At 39.9% G+C, this 17,821-nt stretch overlaps 1 protein-coding gene across 5 annotated transcripts in view; it reads right to left on the bottom strand.

Moving 5' to 3' along the window:
• Positions 1 to 17,821, bottom strand: part of LOC136864817 (differentially expressed in FDCP 6 homolog) — a 452,756-nt gene that overhangs the window by 192,575 nt on the left and 242,360 nt on the right. For all 5 annotated transcript variants that reach the window (XM_067142253.2, XM_067142254.2, XM_067142255.2 and 2 more), the window contains one exon: positions 6,922 to 7,088. In XM_067142253.2, the coding sequence (XP_066998354.1) occupies positions 6,922 to 7,088 (167 nt within the window). The remainder of the gene's footprint in view (positions 1 to 6,921; positions 7,089 to 17,821) is intronic.

The following is a 17,821-nucleotide window of genomic DNA, read 5'->3' on the forward strand; positions in this document are numbered from 1 at the left end:
ACGACAAACTTAGATTCGAAGTAAAAAGGAAATTAGACAAAATGTTTACCTCTGCCAACGTAAACAAAAGATTCTCCTCCATTAATCCCGCTGACAATAAGCAGATTTCCGAACACAAACGAATCGCCGAACTTAAAAAGAAAATCAATAATAACGACCTAATAGTCACTAAAGCTGATAAAGGTAATACCACAGTTATAATGAATAAAACCGACAATGTCTCCAAAACTAAGTAATTTTTTAACAGCAGCACCTTTTCAATAATTAACAAAGACCCAACCCAACGAATTCAGCGACAATTAAAATAAACCCTAAAGGACACTTCCTTTCTTTTCACGGCCCTCGAAAAATCTAAGCTTTTAAATATGAACCTGGGTCTTCCTACAGGTAAAGCCCTCCTAAAGATCCATAAGGCGAACATCCCTATCCGCCCTATTATTAACAATAGGCCTAGCCCTCTGTATAAAGCCTCTCAATTTGTTCCAAAGTTTCTTGGCTAAAAACTACCATTTTCTCGCCAATAAGTCTATTAAAAACACCATTGAACTAATTGACAAACTAAAGACCTTCGACTTGCAACCTAACCACTCCCTTCATTCTTTCGACATAGTCAACATGTATCCAAGCATACAAACAGCAAAGCTTTTCCCTATCATTGAAAGCAACTTAAAGAAATACAGTCCTCTTAGCAAGCTTGAAATACATGACTTCATCTCCATTCTGAAATTAGTCGTCAATAATAACTTTTTCACTTTTGACAAAACTACTTAACAAGACGGATTAGCAATGGATTCACCCGCCTCTGGTATCTTAGCGGAGATTTATTTAGATTATCTGGAACACTAAAATCAACAACAACTTTCCCAACATTCTACTATGGGCGAGATACGTGGATGACACATTTGTAATTATGAACGAAGAAATTAAAGAACGCGGCCTCTACCCTTCACGATCTTAACAGCATCAATCCCCACATTAAATTTACACTTGAGTCTGAAACAAACAGGTTAATCAATTTTCTAGATTTGACCATTCATAGACACCCTTCCTCTTTTTCTTACAAAATCTTCAGGAAACCAACACAAACTGCAACTACCATTCGTGAAGACTCCACAAATCCCCAAGCACACAAACGTGCTACCTATAAAAGTTTAGTCCACCGTGCCTTCACAATACCCATGTCAAAGAAAGACTTGAACAACAAACTCAATACTATTCGTGCAATCGCCAAATTTAACTGTTACATAAAACCCTTTATAGAACAGATTATCAACAAATTCGGACACCGACCTAAGACCACTCTTACTAAAGAAAAATCTAAGGACGCCACTTCTTCCACCTTTACTTTCAACAAAGATGTCTACAAAATCACCAATCTTTTCAGTAAACATAATGTAAAAATTTCTTTCAGAACAAATAACAGGAACTCTGAAATTCTGCACAATTCCCCTTCAGTTAACATGTCCAATACTTTCTTAAGGTCCAGAATCTACAGATTCAAATGCAATGACTGCAATTCCTCATACGTCGGGCAAAACAGGACGCAGTTTCACCACTAGATATTCAGAGCACATCAACGCTATAAGATACAATAGGTTTTCAGCAATAGGTCAACACATCTCTGACTCCAACCACAAGTTTACTGACATTGAACACGATTTAGATCCTTGAAATGGCCCATAAAGGGCCTCTCATGAACATAATCAAAAATTGTTTCATCCATTTCGATCAATACTTTAATCCTAACTTCAACTTAAATGATCTCTGACAAGCCTAATATCCTTTTCGATTTCTTAATTAACTTGTTTAAAAATATCAGATTTCCAAACACTAGCGCTATCTTTCAAGCCATGTGCAATCCACACCCCCGTCACTTACCCCCACTACCTCATCCCTCTGCCCCACCATAGCCCTACTCCTCAGCTTTAGCTCCTCCTTTTCCCCCTTCCCCTCCCCCCACTCTCCCTTCCCTTCCGCTACTCGGCCTCCATTATTGCTCTCTTCATTAGCCCAGCTCCTCTCTTTTCAACATCTATGCCATCACGCTACTCAAGGTGAGTTCGCCTCCTTTCCCTTATATTTCTTTTGGCTATATACATTTATATCACGCCTAATTTGGCTTTCAATCTTTTCGTCGGGTCTCCATGTTTCCATACTGAACTGGGAATCGTGACGTTAATTCAAATTATGATCTTCACAAGACCACATTGTTGGCTTCAAAACCACCTGAATTAAGCCTGTTAATTACCACAACTTAAGAGAACAAGATTATTCTTCCCACTGATAACATATGAGGCCTTATGATTTATGCACTTCAAGCTGGACTACTCTCTTGTTTATCAAGACTCAACAACTGGGATACCTTCTCAAAAATGTTATGTTTTACAGTCAGACACACCACATCATTTCAACTGGTTATAATCTAACAGTGACTTTATAGGTGCTGTCATATGTTTTAGATGGTTATACGCACCATACCCTCATCATTTTAATGTTACATTTAAAATTTGTCTTAGTTGGTGCATTTAAATGTTGTATATAGATACGCCTCATGTTCTACAAACCTCAAGCTGGACTACTTTCTTGTGTATCATAGCCTAACTATTGTTACCTTCTCTGTTTTGATTTCACTGTTTTAACTTTTGACAATTTAGCTTTCAACATTAATCCTTGTATTTGCTGTCATGTGTTTTATATTTTAACTAGTCATAGTTTAACATTTGTCTTGTAGGTGCTATCATGTGTTATATATTGCTATTCGATAAGTCGCATTTTGCTCAATTGATTTGTTGGCTGATGACGACGCGCAATGAGCGTTGAAACTAGTACCAACCTTCTCTAGACGTTATGTGATATATATTCACATCAATAAACATTCATGGTATTGAAAAGGTGGACCTTTAACATTTTCATTTTACTGTTAACAACTGCTATCAGCCACGTTATTTATGCATTTATTACAAAAACGTGTTATCCTCATTAATTTCAAATTTTCTATAGAAAACAGCAGTTGACGGGTATTACTAATCAACTCCATCATCGCCTTCGAATATCGACGAGAACGCTCACAAATGCACGCAGTGAGAAAAAAATACCGTACCGAAGATGAACGATCGCATTTTGTGGCAAACGTTTCAGTTTTCTTATTCAAACAGCGTCACCTATCCTAACTTAACCGTACTATATGTATGGATGAAAACATACTTCCAGCGCTAGTAGAGAAATAACATTCTCACTGTAATTTAACCAGACGCAAGAAAACACAAACTAACCTCTGAAATCAATGATGCACTCTGCCATACCTTGAGGTGTATCCTATTCTTACTTAATTGCAGTATTTAGCATTAAAATTAGGAGATCGTTTATTCAGCCTTTATTTTTAACGAGTTAACAACTGTTTGGAATAATAACAGTAAGTTATTTATTACATGTAATTAACAACTGTTATCGGACACGTTATTTACGCACTTATGAAGAGAACATGTTCTCCTTGATTTAGATTTTTTTTTCACGGAACAGCAGTCGACGGGTATTACTAATCGACTCCGACAGAGTCTTTGAATGTCGACGAGAGAGCTCGCTAGTGGACATAGCGAGGAAGCGATACCGAAGGTGATCGATAGTATGCAACATAATCGTTGTGGTGCATAAATATCGTTGACAGAAGAAATCATGCGCGCTTAATCGCTCGCAATAACGGGTGCGTCAGTGATAGGGCTCTCGCTGTAACCGAAGGTTAATACACAGTTTAATATAGGATTTTTGAAGAGACAGACAAAAATTGTCGTTATAACGGGGTTCTCGTTATATGCCGTACTTGCTATAGCAGACTTCTACTGTATATAAGAATGTAGCAGAGAGTACAAGGAAGGTACAGAGCTACTCGGGATACATGAAGAGTGTAAGAAATGGAAATAAACAAACACACGACAAATCAAGTTATATACAGAAAGGTAAGAACATGAACACGAATACACAATAGCATACTGGTGGGAGCACATATCTAATGAGTTCATAGCACAGGGAACTTCCATTTCAGGTGCATGTTGCAATAACATCAGCACATCGCCTCACATTAGTCTTAGTTGCTGTACAACAATGGAGCCAGGTGGTTATGTAAATAACTGAAGTAAATAATTTATGTTTGTGATGAGGAAGTAAGTCAGAACAGCACCTTACACAGGAATGAATAGAGCCACTATGAATGGAGAGAGAACACTAGGAAAAGGACTGTATAATGGAGGAAACTATGGACAAATTTATTATTTGTGTCGATGCTGATAGCAATAAAGGGAAAATTCAGACTGCAGGCAGTGATGACTTTGACACTAATGCAACATGTTAATAATGTTATTTGTTTTACGTCCTACTAACTACTTTTTAAGGTCTTCAGAGACGCCGAGGTGCCGGAATTTAGTCCCGCAGGAGTTCTTTTACGTGCCAGTACATCTACCGACACGGGGCTGTCGTATTTGAGCACCTTCAAATACCACCGGACTGAGCCAGGATCGAACCTGCCAAGTTGGGGTTAGAAGGCCAGCGCCTTAACCGTCTGAGCCACTCAGCCCGGCTAATGCAACATGTTATGATGGTGGCAGTTGTGATGACAATGTGATTTGAGGCAATACAAAAGGCACAGGGACCAATGAACTTGATCTGCTGAGGTATATCAGAATACATAAACAAAGATGAAAGTTATATTTTGTTATGCCCCAAAATCAGGAAGTTGTATCTAGTTCTGGCATACCAATAAATAAGTATTGTAACAGTATATGAATTATAGCAATGTGTATTTTATTCAGATAAGTATTATATTATTACAGGTATTTATTCAATTATAAGCTGACACTGATAGTAAGCCGAACCCCGGGAAATAAGAAACAAGCATTTAAAAAAAAATTACAACGTCTTCTATGCTTTCAAGCATTCGACATCAAACACTTTTTAAATGCGTGACCAACAATTTTTCAGGAATTGTTTGGAGACAAAGCTGGAATTTCAAAAGTTTCAGCTAGTATTGTTAGCCAAGTTTTTGCAGTGATATTATCCATGAGAAGGTTACTTAGTATTTCCTTCAGTAGAAGAACATCAACAGATTATCCAGAACATGTATGAAATATGCTGTTTTGCTGGTGTTTTAGGTGTAATAGGTAGTACAATCGCAAGAATCCAATTGCCTGGGGGAAACAGAACTGATCTATTTTGCAATCAGAAGGGACACTTTTGCATATTAATGTTCAAGTGATTAATGATCTTAACTTCCAAATCAGGGAGAAGTTCTGGCCAGGTTCTCTAAACGACACTATACGATTTAATAACTCCCATATCCAAGCGGTGTTTGAATGGGGGCAAGTTACAAAGGGATCCTGAAGAGCATGGAAAGGATGATAGTTTCCCATTCCTAGCTGGGGATTGAGATTCAAAATATTGAAATGTTGAAAACAATTCGTTATGCTAACTTCTGTGTTATGTTTTACAGCTGTATACAAAGTCTAAGAAAATCACATTGGATCATTCTCGAAAACCACTTTGTTCTGTATCTGCCTTCTAGTCCAACTCATTGGCTGAACGATCAGCGTACTGGCCTTAGGTTCAGAGGGTCCCGGGTTCGATTCCCGGCCGGTTCGGGGATTTTAACCTTCATGCCCCCGGGGGCTGGGTGTTTCTGCCATCCCCAACATCCCTGCAACTTGCACACTATACATAACACTATCCTCCACCACAATAACACGCAGTTACCTACACATGGCAGATGCCACCCACCCTCATCGGAGGGTCTGCCTTACAAGGGCTACACTCCGCTAGAAATAGCCACATGAAATTAAATTAAATCTCCCTTCTGGACTCGCACTGTTTGTAAATCTCACGAGAGTAAACAATGTGTTTTACAGGTATAACATTTCTCAGGAAAAGTTCAAAGTAATGCATGCATCTTAAAATGGTGTTAAATAAAAACTTGTTTATATTTAATAAGTGTTTATCATCTACATGATAGCCGAACTGACCGAGTTATTTATGGACCTTTTTCCTATTACGCCGATAAAGGGTGTCGTCTACTTTAGCGCCTGTGCTAACGATACAGATTCTAAGCAGAGTCATGTTTTGAACCAAGAAAAAAGTCTGGCTTACAATTGGGTAAATACAGTATTATTTTTATCATCGTTATTATACAACATTGCACACACACTGACTATACTTAGGAAATCATCTTTCAGTAAAAAGTTTTAATGTACAGCCAATTCGCCCGCGCTATTTAACACTGTCCCGAATGCCATTCTAAATGTTCACCCAGAGTAGTGACCATGCCATGACTGAACACAAATCCTTGTAGCAATAGGGGCTCAGCTCACTAGTTAAAAGGTCCCACCAATAAACACGCGACTTCCCACAATAAGATGTGTTGCGAGTGTTGTTGCCCACTATCCTGATGGGCTGGAAAGCAGAAACAAGCATGTAGGGGGCTGAGAAGAAATGGATGTAGATGATTGTGATGATTAAGAAAGAGCCTATATATTTGAAGTCGGCAGTGTATGGACATGTGGAGATTGTCATTATGTGTTGACATGTTCATTCTTGTCCCCTCCTCCATTGTTCCCTCTTTTCTTTGGTCATTGTGTTTATCCCATCATGTGTTTCTATACTTCTACCTGATTTGTAATTTGTTTGTTCCTTTCCATTACTTATTGGGTTCTGTTTCCCCTTTTCAGTTTGTTCTGTGTCCCTAGCCTTTTACCATCACTTTATCTCTTCCCTTTTCCTGTGTTTATGTGGCATCCTTGTTATAGTTATACAGCGATTTGAGACCCAATAGGGTAATCCCCTGTGTACCAAAGAATAAAAAATGTTACGAGACAACCACAATGTACCGTTATTGCTAGTCGTCGATGGATAATACAAAATAAAATGCTCATCAATACTAACCTCGCTTGTAGGTTCCTAACTATCTCTTCATCCCGTTTAGCTTGAGTCTCTTCCTCCAATAATTTTTCTAATCGTGCCCGTACATCTTCCAGTTCTTGAAGTTTTCGTTCTTCTTGCTTGTGTACGGCTTCCAACTCTCGTGCTTGGGTTTCTGCTGCAACTCGAGCCTAATAAGATACTGTCAATTAATTAACCATTAACATTTTTATGGCAAGTTAACAGACAGTTTATTAATAAATATTACCCTTCTTTTACTAACTGGAAAACACAATTGATAAGAATATAATCTGAAAACCATTGGTACCAACAACAATGGATCAAAATCATAAGTCTATTAACATGACTAGGTGTTACCATCACCTTAATATATCAAAAATATATTACAAAAATTTAACTGACTAATTTCTTAATTAACAACACACTTCGAGATATACTGGACCAGGTGAGTTGGCCATATGCTGTGCGCTTTCATCCAGAAAATAGTGGGTTCGAACCCCACTGTCGGCAGCCCTGAAGATGGTTTTCCGTGGATTCCCATTTTCACACCAGGCGAATGCTGAGGCTGTATCTTAAATAAAGCCACGGCTGCCTCCTTCCAACTCCTAGGCCTTTCCTATCATCACCATAAGACCTAAAGAACCCTACTACACAGTTTATCAGGCCCTGGTGGTATAAGAATGATGGGTTCGGATACAGGAGAAAGAGGAGGGTTTATGTCCATATAGTCTTACCCACCCACCCAAAGCGGGTCTTCACAAATCCAATGCCGAAAAGCAGTGTCCTGCCACTTATGACTGACAGGGGATATACGGGGTGTATTCTAGTGGGGGAAGGGGGGGAGATTCTCGGAAGGTAAAAAGTGAAAACTTGTGGAGGCAGGCAGAATAACTATGAAGCCATTTCCATACTAGATTATTAATTAGAGATTATTTTTCTACTCACATAACACTGCCTGTTGCTATTTGCTGATGAATGCAGTGTTTCTGTATGTCTCTTGGTACAGGACAGAGGAAAATGTAACTTCCATAAGTGACAGTATGGAAGCTGCTAAGCTGAGTAGTGACATTCGGTAAGTGAGGAAAGCAATGGCAAACCACCTCACTCCTCATCTTGCCTAGTGAGTCTCATTTTAGTGCCATCATCAGATTTTCCAGTTTCACATAACCATCAGCCTCAAAGCTGGTAATCTAAATGACACACTCGCAAATTCTGAAATTCGTAATTGCTATGTTCTGCTATTCACGAATTTCAAGATTCTCTGTCTTCAACGATTATGTTATGCCTGGGATTGACGTTGGCAGAGTAATATCGGGCTTTTGGAGCTCTTAAACGCAGGAATGCCATGCTGGTTCTAGATGGTTTTAGTGTCCGTCTTAACCCGATCAACAATGTTTCTTTTATTTTTAGATTTTTCTAACGTGTTTAATGTGACTCTGACAGGTCTTATGGTGATGATGGGATTGGACAAGGCTAGGACTGGGAAGGAAGCAACCATGGAATTAATAAAGGTACGGTACAGCCCCAGATGTGAAAATAGGAAACAATGGAAAACCATCTTCAGGACTGCGAACTTCGGGGGCCGAACCCCACTATCTCCCAAATGAAAGTTCAGAGCTACTTGACCCCAGCCTTGTAGCCATTTCACACTTTTATAATTTTTATTTCTTGATTATATATGACATAACGAAATGTTTAGTTTTATGCACATCAGCTCAGCAGTTCTCCCACTAGGAATGTGAGCAAAATGGCTTTTATTCTATCTTAGATTTATCAAGTTAATTTTGAGTGGAAAATAATGTGCAAATTCAAATACCACTGACAGAATGTATGACCCAAGAACATTCTGACTTTTGCACACAAATTTTCCTCTTTTCTAACTGGGGGAATCTGGACAAAGTACAATATGGTATGTGATGCAATTCACTACAGACTTGTCGACAAATCGCACAACATAGATGTCATCATCACATATCACATCACCACCACCACCACGACTTGAGCAGTAGTAGTATGGTAGTTCCTGTTAATTCTATTTCTGAATTATTCCAGTTCCTCTGTTCTGCTTCAGATATTGAAGAAAGGGTATGAATGTAAACAAGAACAACCAGAAAGCTAATATATTTGTGTTTTCAGCCTCAAGACCATTGATAAATTGTTTGAATTTTTACCTTAGTAAAGATCAAAGTTTTAATAGGTAACAACAAGGAGTATTAAGGCACCAGACCTTGTAATCAAAACATATTGGTTTTACATGTATAAATTGTTTCCAGTCAAAGTACTAAGCAATCATCAAAATCTATGTTTTGTTCTACACAGAACAGTACAAGGAACTGCTTCTAGGCGAAATCTGTACATGGTCACAATATCGACATGTTGCCATCTTTACTCTGCACAATGAACAAATCTACCAATTTCCAGAAAACAATTTAATCTATTGGATGGTACACAAGAACCTCGTTTATCCAGATCAAGTGGGACTGGAACTGATCCTGATAATAAAAAATCCAGATAATCCGGAAAAACTAAAAACAAATACAGTACATGTTATATAATCTATTAACATAAGTGGTACAGTAATACCTTTTTCAATTGTACAAAAAATTATAAGAACACTTTTCTTACATTTACGACTGTTTTATGCACTAAAATAATATGAGAGTTTTTCCTGTTTTACATTAATTGTATAGCGTTTGCGTGCAGCACGATCACAAAGACTTTTTTTTTGGCTAGTGGCTTTACGTCGCACCAACACAGATAGGTCTTATGGTGACTAAAGACGTTTTACTAACATCAGGTTTTTTTTTGCTACTTGCTTTACGTCACACCGGCACAGATACATCTTATGGCCTTAATTAAGGCACAGCCCCGGCATTTGCCTGGTGTGAAAATGGGAAACCACGGAAAACCATCTTCAGGGCTGCCGACAGTGGGGCTCGAACCCACTATCTCCTGATTATTGGATACTGGCCGCACTTAAGCGACTGCAGCTATCGAGCTCGGTAACATCAGTTCTTATTATTTATAAATTTCATTTTCCATATTGATAGATTCAATGTATAGACAAGAAATGTGTTTTTCCACCAATCAATACTTAATTTATTGTAAATAGATTACACTAGTACCAGATTCGGGCCTTAACGGCCATCATCAGCTAGCACATGATTAGTTTCCAGCCATTAGACAAAATCACAATTGCGACTGAAGTAAGAATTGTGATTGGTGAATCTGGGTGGCGATGGGCAGGCCCCTGCATTCTGATTGGCTACTCCAAGGCCAGGGTTTACCTTTTAAAGAGAGCGAGGCAGCATTTCGTGTTGGCCTCTGGTCTGTGAGCGGTCTGTCTGGTTGTCCGAAGTTTTGACGTCGTCTCACTACTGGGATGGGCCACTTTGGGGTAAGCACTCTTGATTTCGGTTCCACCTTGAATTTCCTGTAATGTTCGCTTGCCTTTTCATATAGGAGTCTGCCCTAACCTCACCTTGATTCACCACTCAATTATTTCTGATGCCTTAGCTTTTCAGCTGGGCTTGCCTGTTTGTTTTCGAGGCATTCCCCGTTCCTTGTTTCGCTAAACATGTAAATTGTAGTTTTATATATTTACCTTGGGGTTTTGCCTCTAGTAGTTCCGTGTCACTTGATGTATGCCAGGGTTTTTAAAAGGTACGTTTAACTTCACTGTAAATTGTAATTTCATATTACGTTTATTCCTACCTTCTAAATTGTATTGTACAAACTGTTTGGTAACTGGATATATTGTATTGGCTTGACTCTTTGAACTTGTAGGAAGCTATTATCAAGGAACATATAGTTGTGTGTTGCACAGAACATGTAAGTTGTATTTTAAAAGTTGTGTGTCGGTACTTTCCGCATGGCTGAATTTGTTCGGAATTCCTTTGTAAAGTCCATTTGTAAATAATATTTTGAAAATTAAGGATCACGGTTGATTATTTCGGAAACTGCAACCTAAGCCATCTCCATGCCCTTGGTAGGTTCCCAGCTCCTTCCCACCTACCTGGTTTATTGTCATCTAGTTGGCCTTATTGATATTTACTAGTGTCGTTATCGGCAGAGATCCGCGTAGTTTCAGCTGATGTTTCACTGAGTCTGTAGTGGTTTTGGGTACTGTGTAATTGCACTTTCTTTCCTCCCTTTCTGTGTTTAGTGTAGCCGCTGAAGTAACGGTTACATTTTGGTAGCAGAAGCAAGTGCTAGGTTGCGGACGAAGAAAAGTGAACCGTGATCATACCTAACCTAAAACACTGTAAAAGTTGTGATTCGGTATCGCTTGAAATCTTGCTTCTACCCATCAGGATGGCTCGCGCTGTTCCTAATCCTTTCCATTTGAGAAAAGCAGAACTTGTTTATGAACTTCGTATCTGAAAAATTAATTCAACAGACAATGTCAGAGACGACACTAGCCTATTGAAACAGTTGCTTAACCTACCTATAACCATACCTGAGTTAACTACGGACGAGTTGCGTGAGTCTTTGGCCATGGTTAAAGATAGGTTATCTGAATTTTTTTTTTTTTTTTTTTTTTTTTTTTTGCTATTTGTTTTACATCGCACCGACACAGATATGTCTTATGGCGACCATGGGAGAGGAAAGGTCTAGGAAGTGGAAGGAAGCAGCCGTGGCCTTAATTAAGGTACAGCCCCGGCATCCGCCTGGTGTGAAAATGGGAAACCACGGAAAACCATCTTCAGGGCTGCCGACAGTGGGGCTCGAACCCACTATCTCCCGATTACTGGATACTGGCCGCACTTAAATGACTTCAGCTATAGAGCTAGGTTTAGCTGAATTTAACGCCACTCTTGTGTCCTTTGGTGCTTCTAAGCCCTCACATGGCCAATTAGCGTGGGTGAAGGGGCAGTTACTAGATTAACTCGACAGAATTAAGGATTTGTTGTCTCTCGAATTGCCGAAAGTTGAGCAGCAGAAATGTCAAGCCTTACTAGTACAGTTTTCGAGAATTTTCGACAGAATCGGTGGTTTGCTTGAAGGGAATATGTTGAATAACACAGTTTCTGAAATTCAAGTGTCTATCCCATCTGAAATGTGTAACAGTGTTAACTCTGGTGCTGCAACTGTTGCTGTTCAAGTGTGCACTCTGACACCTACTGCTGGTGTTATTCAGGAGTCTGAGGTGACTAATGCTGCCCTGGGATCTTCGGTTTCATTGTCTGGATCTAGGACACCTGTAAGTCATTCAAATGATCTATCTCCTTTGCATGTTGGTACCTGTACAAATTTTCCTGTGGTAACTGGTAATTCTGTTGTGGCTCAGTGTTTGCCCTCTATTGTTAATCAGCCTGGTTCTGATGCAATGGTGCAAAACCACCCCCGTCTTAGCACCACCGGTATCGAGTGCTATTTTAGGTTGCATAACCCCTACACAGCAGGTTAATGCCCAGATGGTCTCTCGGATTAGTGAGAACCTTTCACAAATGAGGTTGTCTGCGCCCGTAACGTTGCAGGCTAACGTTAGTCCTAACCTAACCTGTACTCCATCCTTTTCACCAGGGCACCCGAATCAAAGGTATGATGCCTCAGTAAACCCTCTGGACTATTTTAAGCCTTCCCAAGAACCCCCTACACCTGTTTTTCCCCAGTTTTTCTCAAATCTGCCTCACCCGTTGACCACAGTGTTTAAGGGAGTCTCTAAATTTTCAGCTAACTCCGTTGATGAGGTTATTTCTTTCCTTCGGTTCCTAACTGAGTTCAAGGATCAGGCAATAGTGTATAATCTCAGTAACGACAACGTATTTAAAAATCTATACCCGCATGTCTCTGGAGCACTTTCTGAGCATATTGTCAGGGCCATTTCCGAAAGATGGTCTGTAGATCAATTTCATGCCCATGTGCTTGAATATTTCATTCCTGTTCGTGCCTTGTCTGCATTAGTGCAGAAGCACTATTTCAGAGTACAACATCTCAATGAGTCATTATCTGAATATGTTCAAGATATTAAGCTCCAAGCTAAGATTTTCCGGCTCCACTATACAGAGGCCCAGATGGTTGCCAACATAATTGAAGGTCTCGCCCCGAACTACAGATCATATCTGGCTCTTTCACCCCGACCAGCAACGTTCACCCAGTTGGAAGCCGTTACATTGTCTGCTGAAGGCATTCGCTATGCCGACCAGTTACGCCTCCCATTAGCCCCACCTCCTATGAGCATGCCCTCTCCGCAGGATTCTAAAACCACCCCGTCTCCTGCTTCAAACTCGCGTAACCCTCGTTCGTGCTTCAGTTGTAGTTCCACGGCTCATCTCAAGCGGGATTGTCCCAAGGCTGGGGCATTAGGCAATGCGAAACCTGCTATGGGTAGAGGCTCTTCCACCAATTCTTCTTGCCGTAATTGTGGGTCAACTAGGCACTTCTCTAGGCAGTGCCCATGTAACACTTCTGGCTCTTGACCCCCAGGCCATAGTAGTGCTAGCCAGTTCTGATGGTAAACCCCAAAGCATGGCTTCTTGTCTTGTCAATCATGACTGTATCTTGGATGATTTACTTAATTCTGAAGCTAATGATTGCTCCCAGACTGAATCTGGCATTCATTTCTTGCAATCTTGTAGGATTTCTGCCATACCTTCTTGTAAACTACCGTATTTATGCATAGAGGTAAATAATGAACCTGTCTGTGCGTTACTAGACCCGGGGAGTAGTGTCAGCTTGATGAGCGAGACCTAGTATGATTCTATGAAAACTGTTTGCAAGTTACCTACATTAGAACCCATGTCCTTAAACTGCCGTACTGCTAATTCCAATTCATTGAACATTGTAGGATCACTAGTGGTGAAGATTAGAGTCCATGATTTCACCTGGAAAATGCCAGTACTAGTGGCAAAAGATTTATCCTGCCATTTCATATTGGGTGCCAATTTTATTGTTTAAACAGGCATGATTTTGGACCTGCAGTTCCACAGATTCCATTTTAAATTTTGTGCGAGAACCTTTCAGCTGTGTGATCGCTCCCCTATTCTGCCTTGTCACGTTAACGCTGTTCCTGAATATTCTGACGAACCCAAGGCTTTTTATTTTAATCATTTACCCAAAGAGCAGGCCAATCAACTTAGAAAACTCTGCAATAATTTGCCTGATGTCTTTAACGACAGGTTAGGTGTCACCAATATCTTAGAATACAAAATGAAGTTACGGATAACATACCTGTTCGCTCTCCTCCGTATCGGTTGTTACCTCCCAAAATGAAGGCCCTGAAGGCTATTATTGATCAAATGCTCGCTGACGGAGCGATACGCCCTTCCAAGTCAGCCTATTCTTCTCCCATGTTTCTGGTCCCTAAACCGCAAGGTGGTTATCTTCCTGTAGTGGACTATCGGATGTTGAACCGTAAGGTGGTCCTCCAATCTGTCCCCCTTCCTGATTTGCACTCTTGCTTTTCTTGGTTCGCTAATGCAAAAATTTTCACCATCTTCGATTTAAATCAGGCCTATTACCAGATACCTCCTGCCGTAGAATCCAAGCATCTCACAGCATTTGCGACCGATTGGAACCTATATGAATTTGAGCACATCCCATTTGGCTTGGTGACTGGAGCGGCTGTCCTTACTCGGTTACTGGATTATGTTTTATCTGAGATTAAGTTCAAGTTCATTTATAATTACCTTGACGATTTGGCGATCTTTAGTGAAACCTTTGAGGTACACCTTCTCCATCTCACCGAAGTGCTTGAAAGACTGCGTAAAGCAGGTCTAACCCTCAAGGCCACCAAGGTTTCCTTTGCACAACCCCAGACGTCCTTCTTTTTTTTTTTTTGCTACTTGCTTTACGTCGCACCGACACAGATAGGTCTTATGGCGACGATGGGACAGGAAAGGGCTAGGAGTGGGAAGGAAGCGGCTGTGGCCTTAATTAAGGTACAGCCCCAGCATTTGCCTGGTGTGAAAATGGGAAACCACAGAAAACCATTTTCAGGGCTGCCGACAGTGGGGTTCGAACCTACTATCTCCCGAATACTGGATACTGCCCGCACTTCAGCGACTGCAGCTATCGAGCTCGGTGACGTCCTTCTTAGGCCATATTGTGTTGGGGAGGAGTGTCTCAATCGACCAGTCTCTTACTGTTATTTATAAGTTTCATTTCCGTATTGATAGATATTACTTTACAGAAAAACAATATATATACAAAACTCCACCTTATCAATACAAATTTATTTTACATTAAGCAGGTAAATATAGTCAAATAGTCAAGACTAGTTTCGACCCCTAGGGGGTCATCCTCAGTTGACATGCATTAAAAATTGTATTGTTCACAAAAACATCACATATAGTGGTAAAAGTTTAGACTAATTTAGACTGATCATTAATGTTGGTATGTCTAATGCATGACTAGTGTGCATCGTTCATGAAGACACATATCACCTTACTGCTACTACCATCCAATTTTTAGGTTATATAATATGGAACACACATATGTTTGTGTAATTCAACAGTGGCAAGTTCAACTATATACACAATTGGCTATTGATTAGTCACATGAAAGTACAGAACACTGGCTTGAACATTTCTGATTGAGATATCCATGCAACACCTTACTTGCATACATCCTAGAAACTAAATTCAGTTTGTAAGGCCCATTACTTCTGATTGAAACTTAGTATGAAGTTAAAATTTGAATAAAAATATTTGCTAATGCAGACATTAAAATGTTGTTAAAATGGGCATATAGTCAAAAACAGTGGTATGTATGCCACACATGTCTAGTTAAAAATACATTACATTGATGTTGTTTATGTGTGGTACAACATGTACACTGATTTGGAATAAATGGGGTTTGTATATATAGTGTATATATAGATCCCAACAGGCAGCTACAAAGAACGCACGGTTCCAACACTTTACACACTCCACCTTGTTTTTTACAACATATAAGCTTCCAGGACAAATCAACGTGCACCAAGACGCATAATTTTCAACATATTTGACTAATGCCACCAACTATAAACATCGCGACTACGGAAGAAAACACGCTCCATTAACATTTCTAATAACTCCAACATCTGTAGCTGCCAATAATATCTTCAGATAAATAAATAGTATTACCTGATCTGCAGCGGATCATTATAATACCAATTGTCTTTACATATAATATTTTTTACGGATCCATTTTGTTGGAACACTATATATACAAACCCCATTTATTCCAAATCAGTGTACATGTTGTACCACACATAAACAACATCAATGTAATGTATTTTTAACTAGACATGTGTGGCATACATACCACTGTTTTTGACTATATGCCCATTTTAACAACATTTTAATGTCTGCATTAGCAAATATTTTTATTCAAATTTTAACTTCATACTAAGTTTCAATCAGAAGTAATGGGCCTTACAAACTGAATTTAGTTTCTAGGATGTATGCAAGTAAGGTGTTGCATGGATATCTCAATCAGAAATGTTCAAGCCAGTGTTCTGTACTTTCATGTGACTAATCAATAGCCAATTGTGTATATAGTTGAACTTGCCACTGTTGAATTACACAAACATATGTGTGTTCCATATTATATAACCTAAAAATTGGATGGTAGTAGCAGTAAGGTGATATGTGTCTTCATGAACGATGCACACTAGTCATGCATTAGACATACCAACATTAATGATCAGTCTAAATTAGTCTAAACTTTTACCACTATATGTGATGTTTTTGTGAACAATACAATTTTTAATGCATGTCAACTGAGGATGACCCCCTAGGGGTCGAAACTAGTCTTGACTATTTGACTATATTTACCTGCTTAATGTAAAATAAATTTGTATTGATAAGGTGGAGTTTTGTATATATATTGTTTTTCTGTACAGTCTCTTACTGCCGTTATCCAGAATTTTCCCCCTCCAAAGGACATCAAGGCTGTAGTCAGATTCATTGACATGGTTAATTTTTTTCGTAAATTCATTCCCAATTTTGCTGAACGTGCAGCCCCATTAAATGCGTTGAGAAGAAAGGATGCCAAATTTGTGTGGGGTGATGCCCAACGCGAAGCCTTCATGGACTTGAAATCTGCCTTATATAACACTCCTGTACTGGCTATGCCAGACTTTTCTAAATGCTTCATCCTTCAGACTGACGCCTCTTCCTCAGGCACATCTGGTGTTCTTCAGGAATTTCAAGAAGGGCGTCATCTTATGCTTCGCGTGCCCTGAATCCTGCCGAGTGAAATTATTCCATTTATGAGTTGGAAGCTTTAGCTGTTGTCTTCCTTTTAGAACACTTCAGAATGTACCTGGAACATCTTCCTTTCAATCTGGAAACTCACCATCAGGCGTTGAGTTGGGTACTGGCCAAGCCGTGAAGGACCGGTCGTCTCGCACGTTGGGCAGTGCATATCTCAGCCTTCCAATTTGCAGCCCGCCACATTCGTGGCTCGGAAAATGTTGTGACTGATGGCCTCAGTAGGATGTTCTACCCAGGCAGCTCTGACCCTCAATCAGAGCCAGCAGTCCCCTCTCCCGAACAAGTATCAGCTTTTGTCAATGTAGTTCTCACTGACTCTCCCTTCCTTTTCAAGGATATAACCAAACATCAAGAGGACAATGCTGAATTAAAAGGTATTATCGACAGGATTAAATCCGGTGAGCATGTTAAGCCCTACATTCTTAAGAATGGTGTCGTGTGTTGTCCTGCTCGCGGTCGCAGAGACCCCAAAATTATAGTCCCAACTAACCTGGTCCCGGCTCTCTTCAAATATTTTCATGAATCCCCAGTGGGCGGTCATCTGGGCGTTTTCAAAACAAGAGAGAAAATTCGTAACCACTTCATTTGGAAATCCATGGATAGTGAGATCCGTACCCTTGTCAAGTCCTGTAAGATCTGTAACATAAACCTGCCCCGAATACTCGTCTAGGTGTCTTGTCTTCCGAGCAAGCTTCTCGGCC

Source organism: Anabrus simplex, chromosome 2 (genome assembly GCF_040414725.1).
Source record: "Anabrus simplex isolate iqAnaSimp1 chromosome 2, ASM4041472v1, whole genome shotgun sequence".
NCBI lineage: Eukaryota > Metazoa > Arthropoda > Insecta > Orthoptera > Tettigoniidae > Anabrus > Anabrus simplex.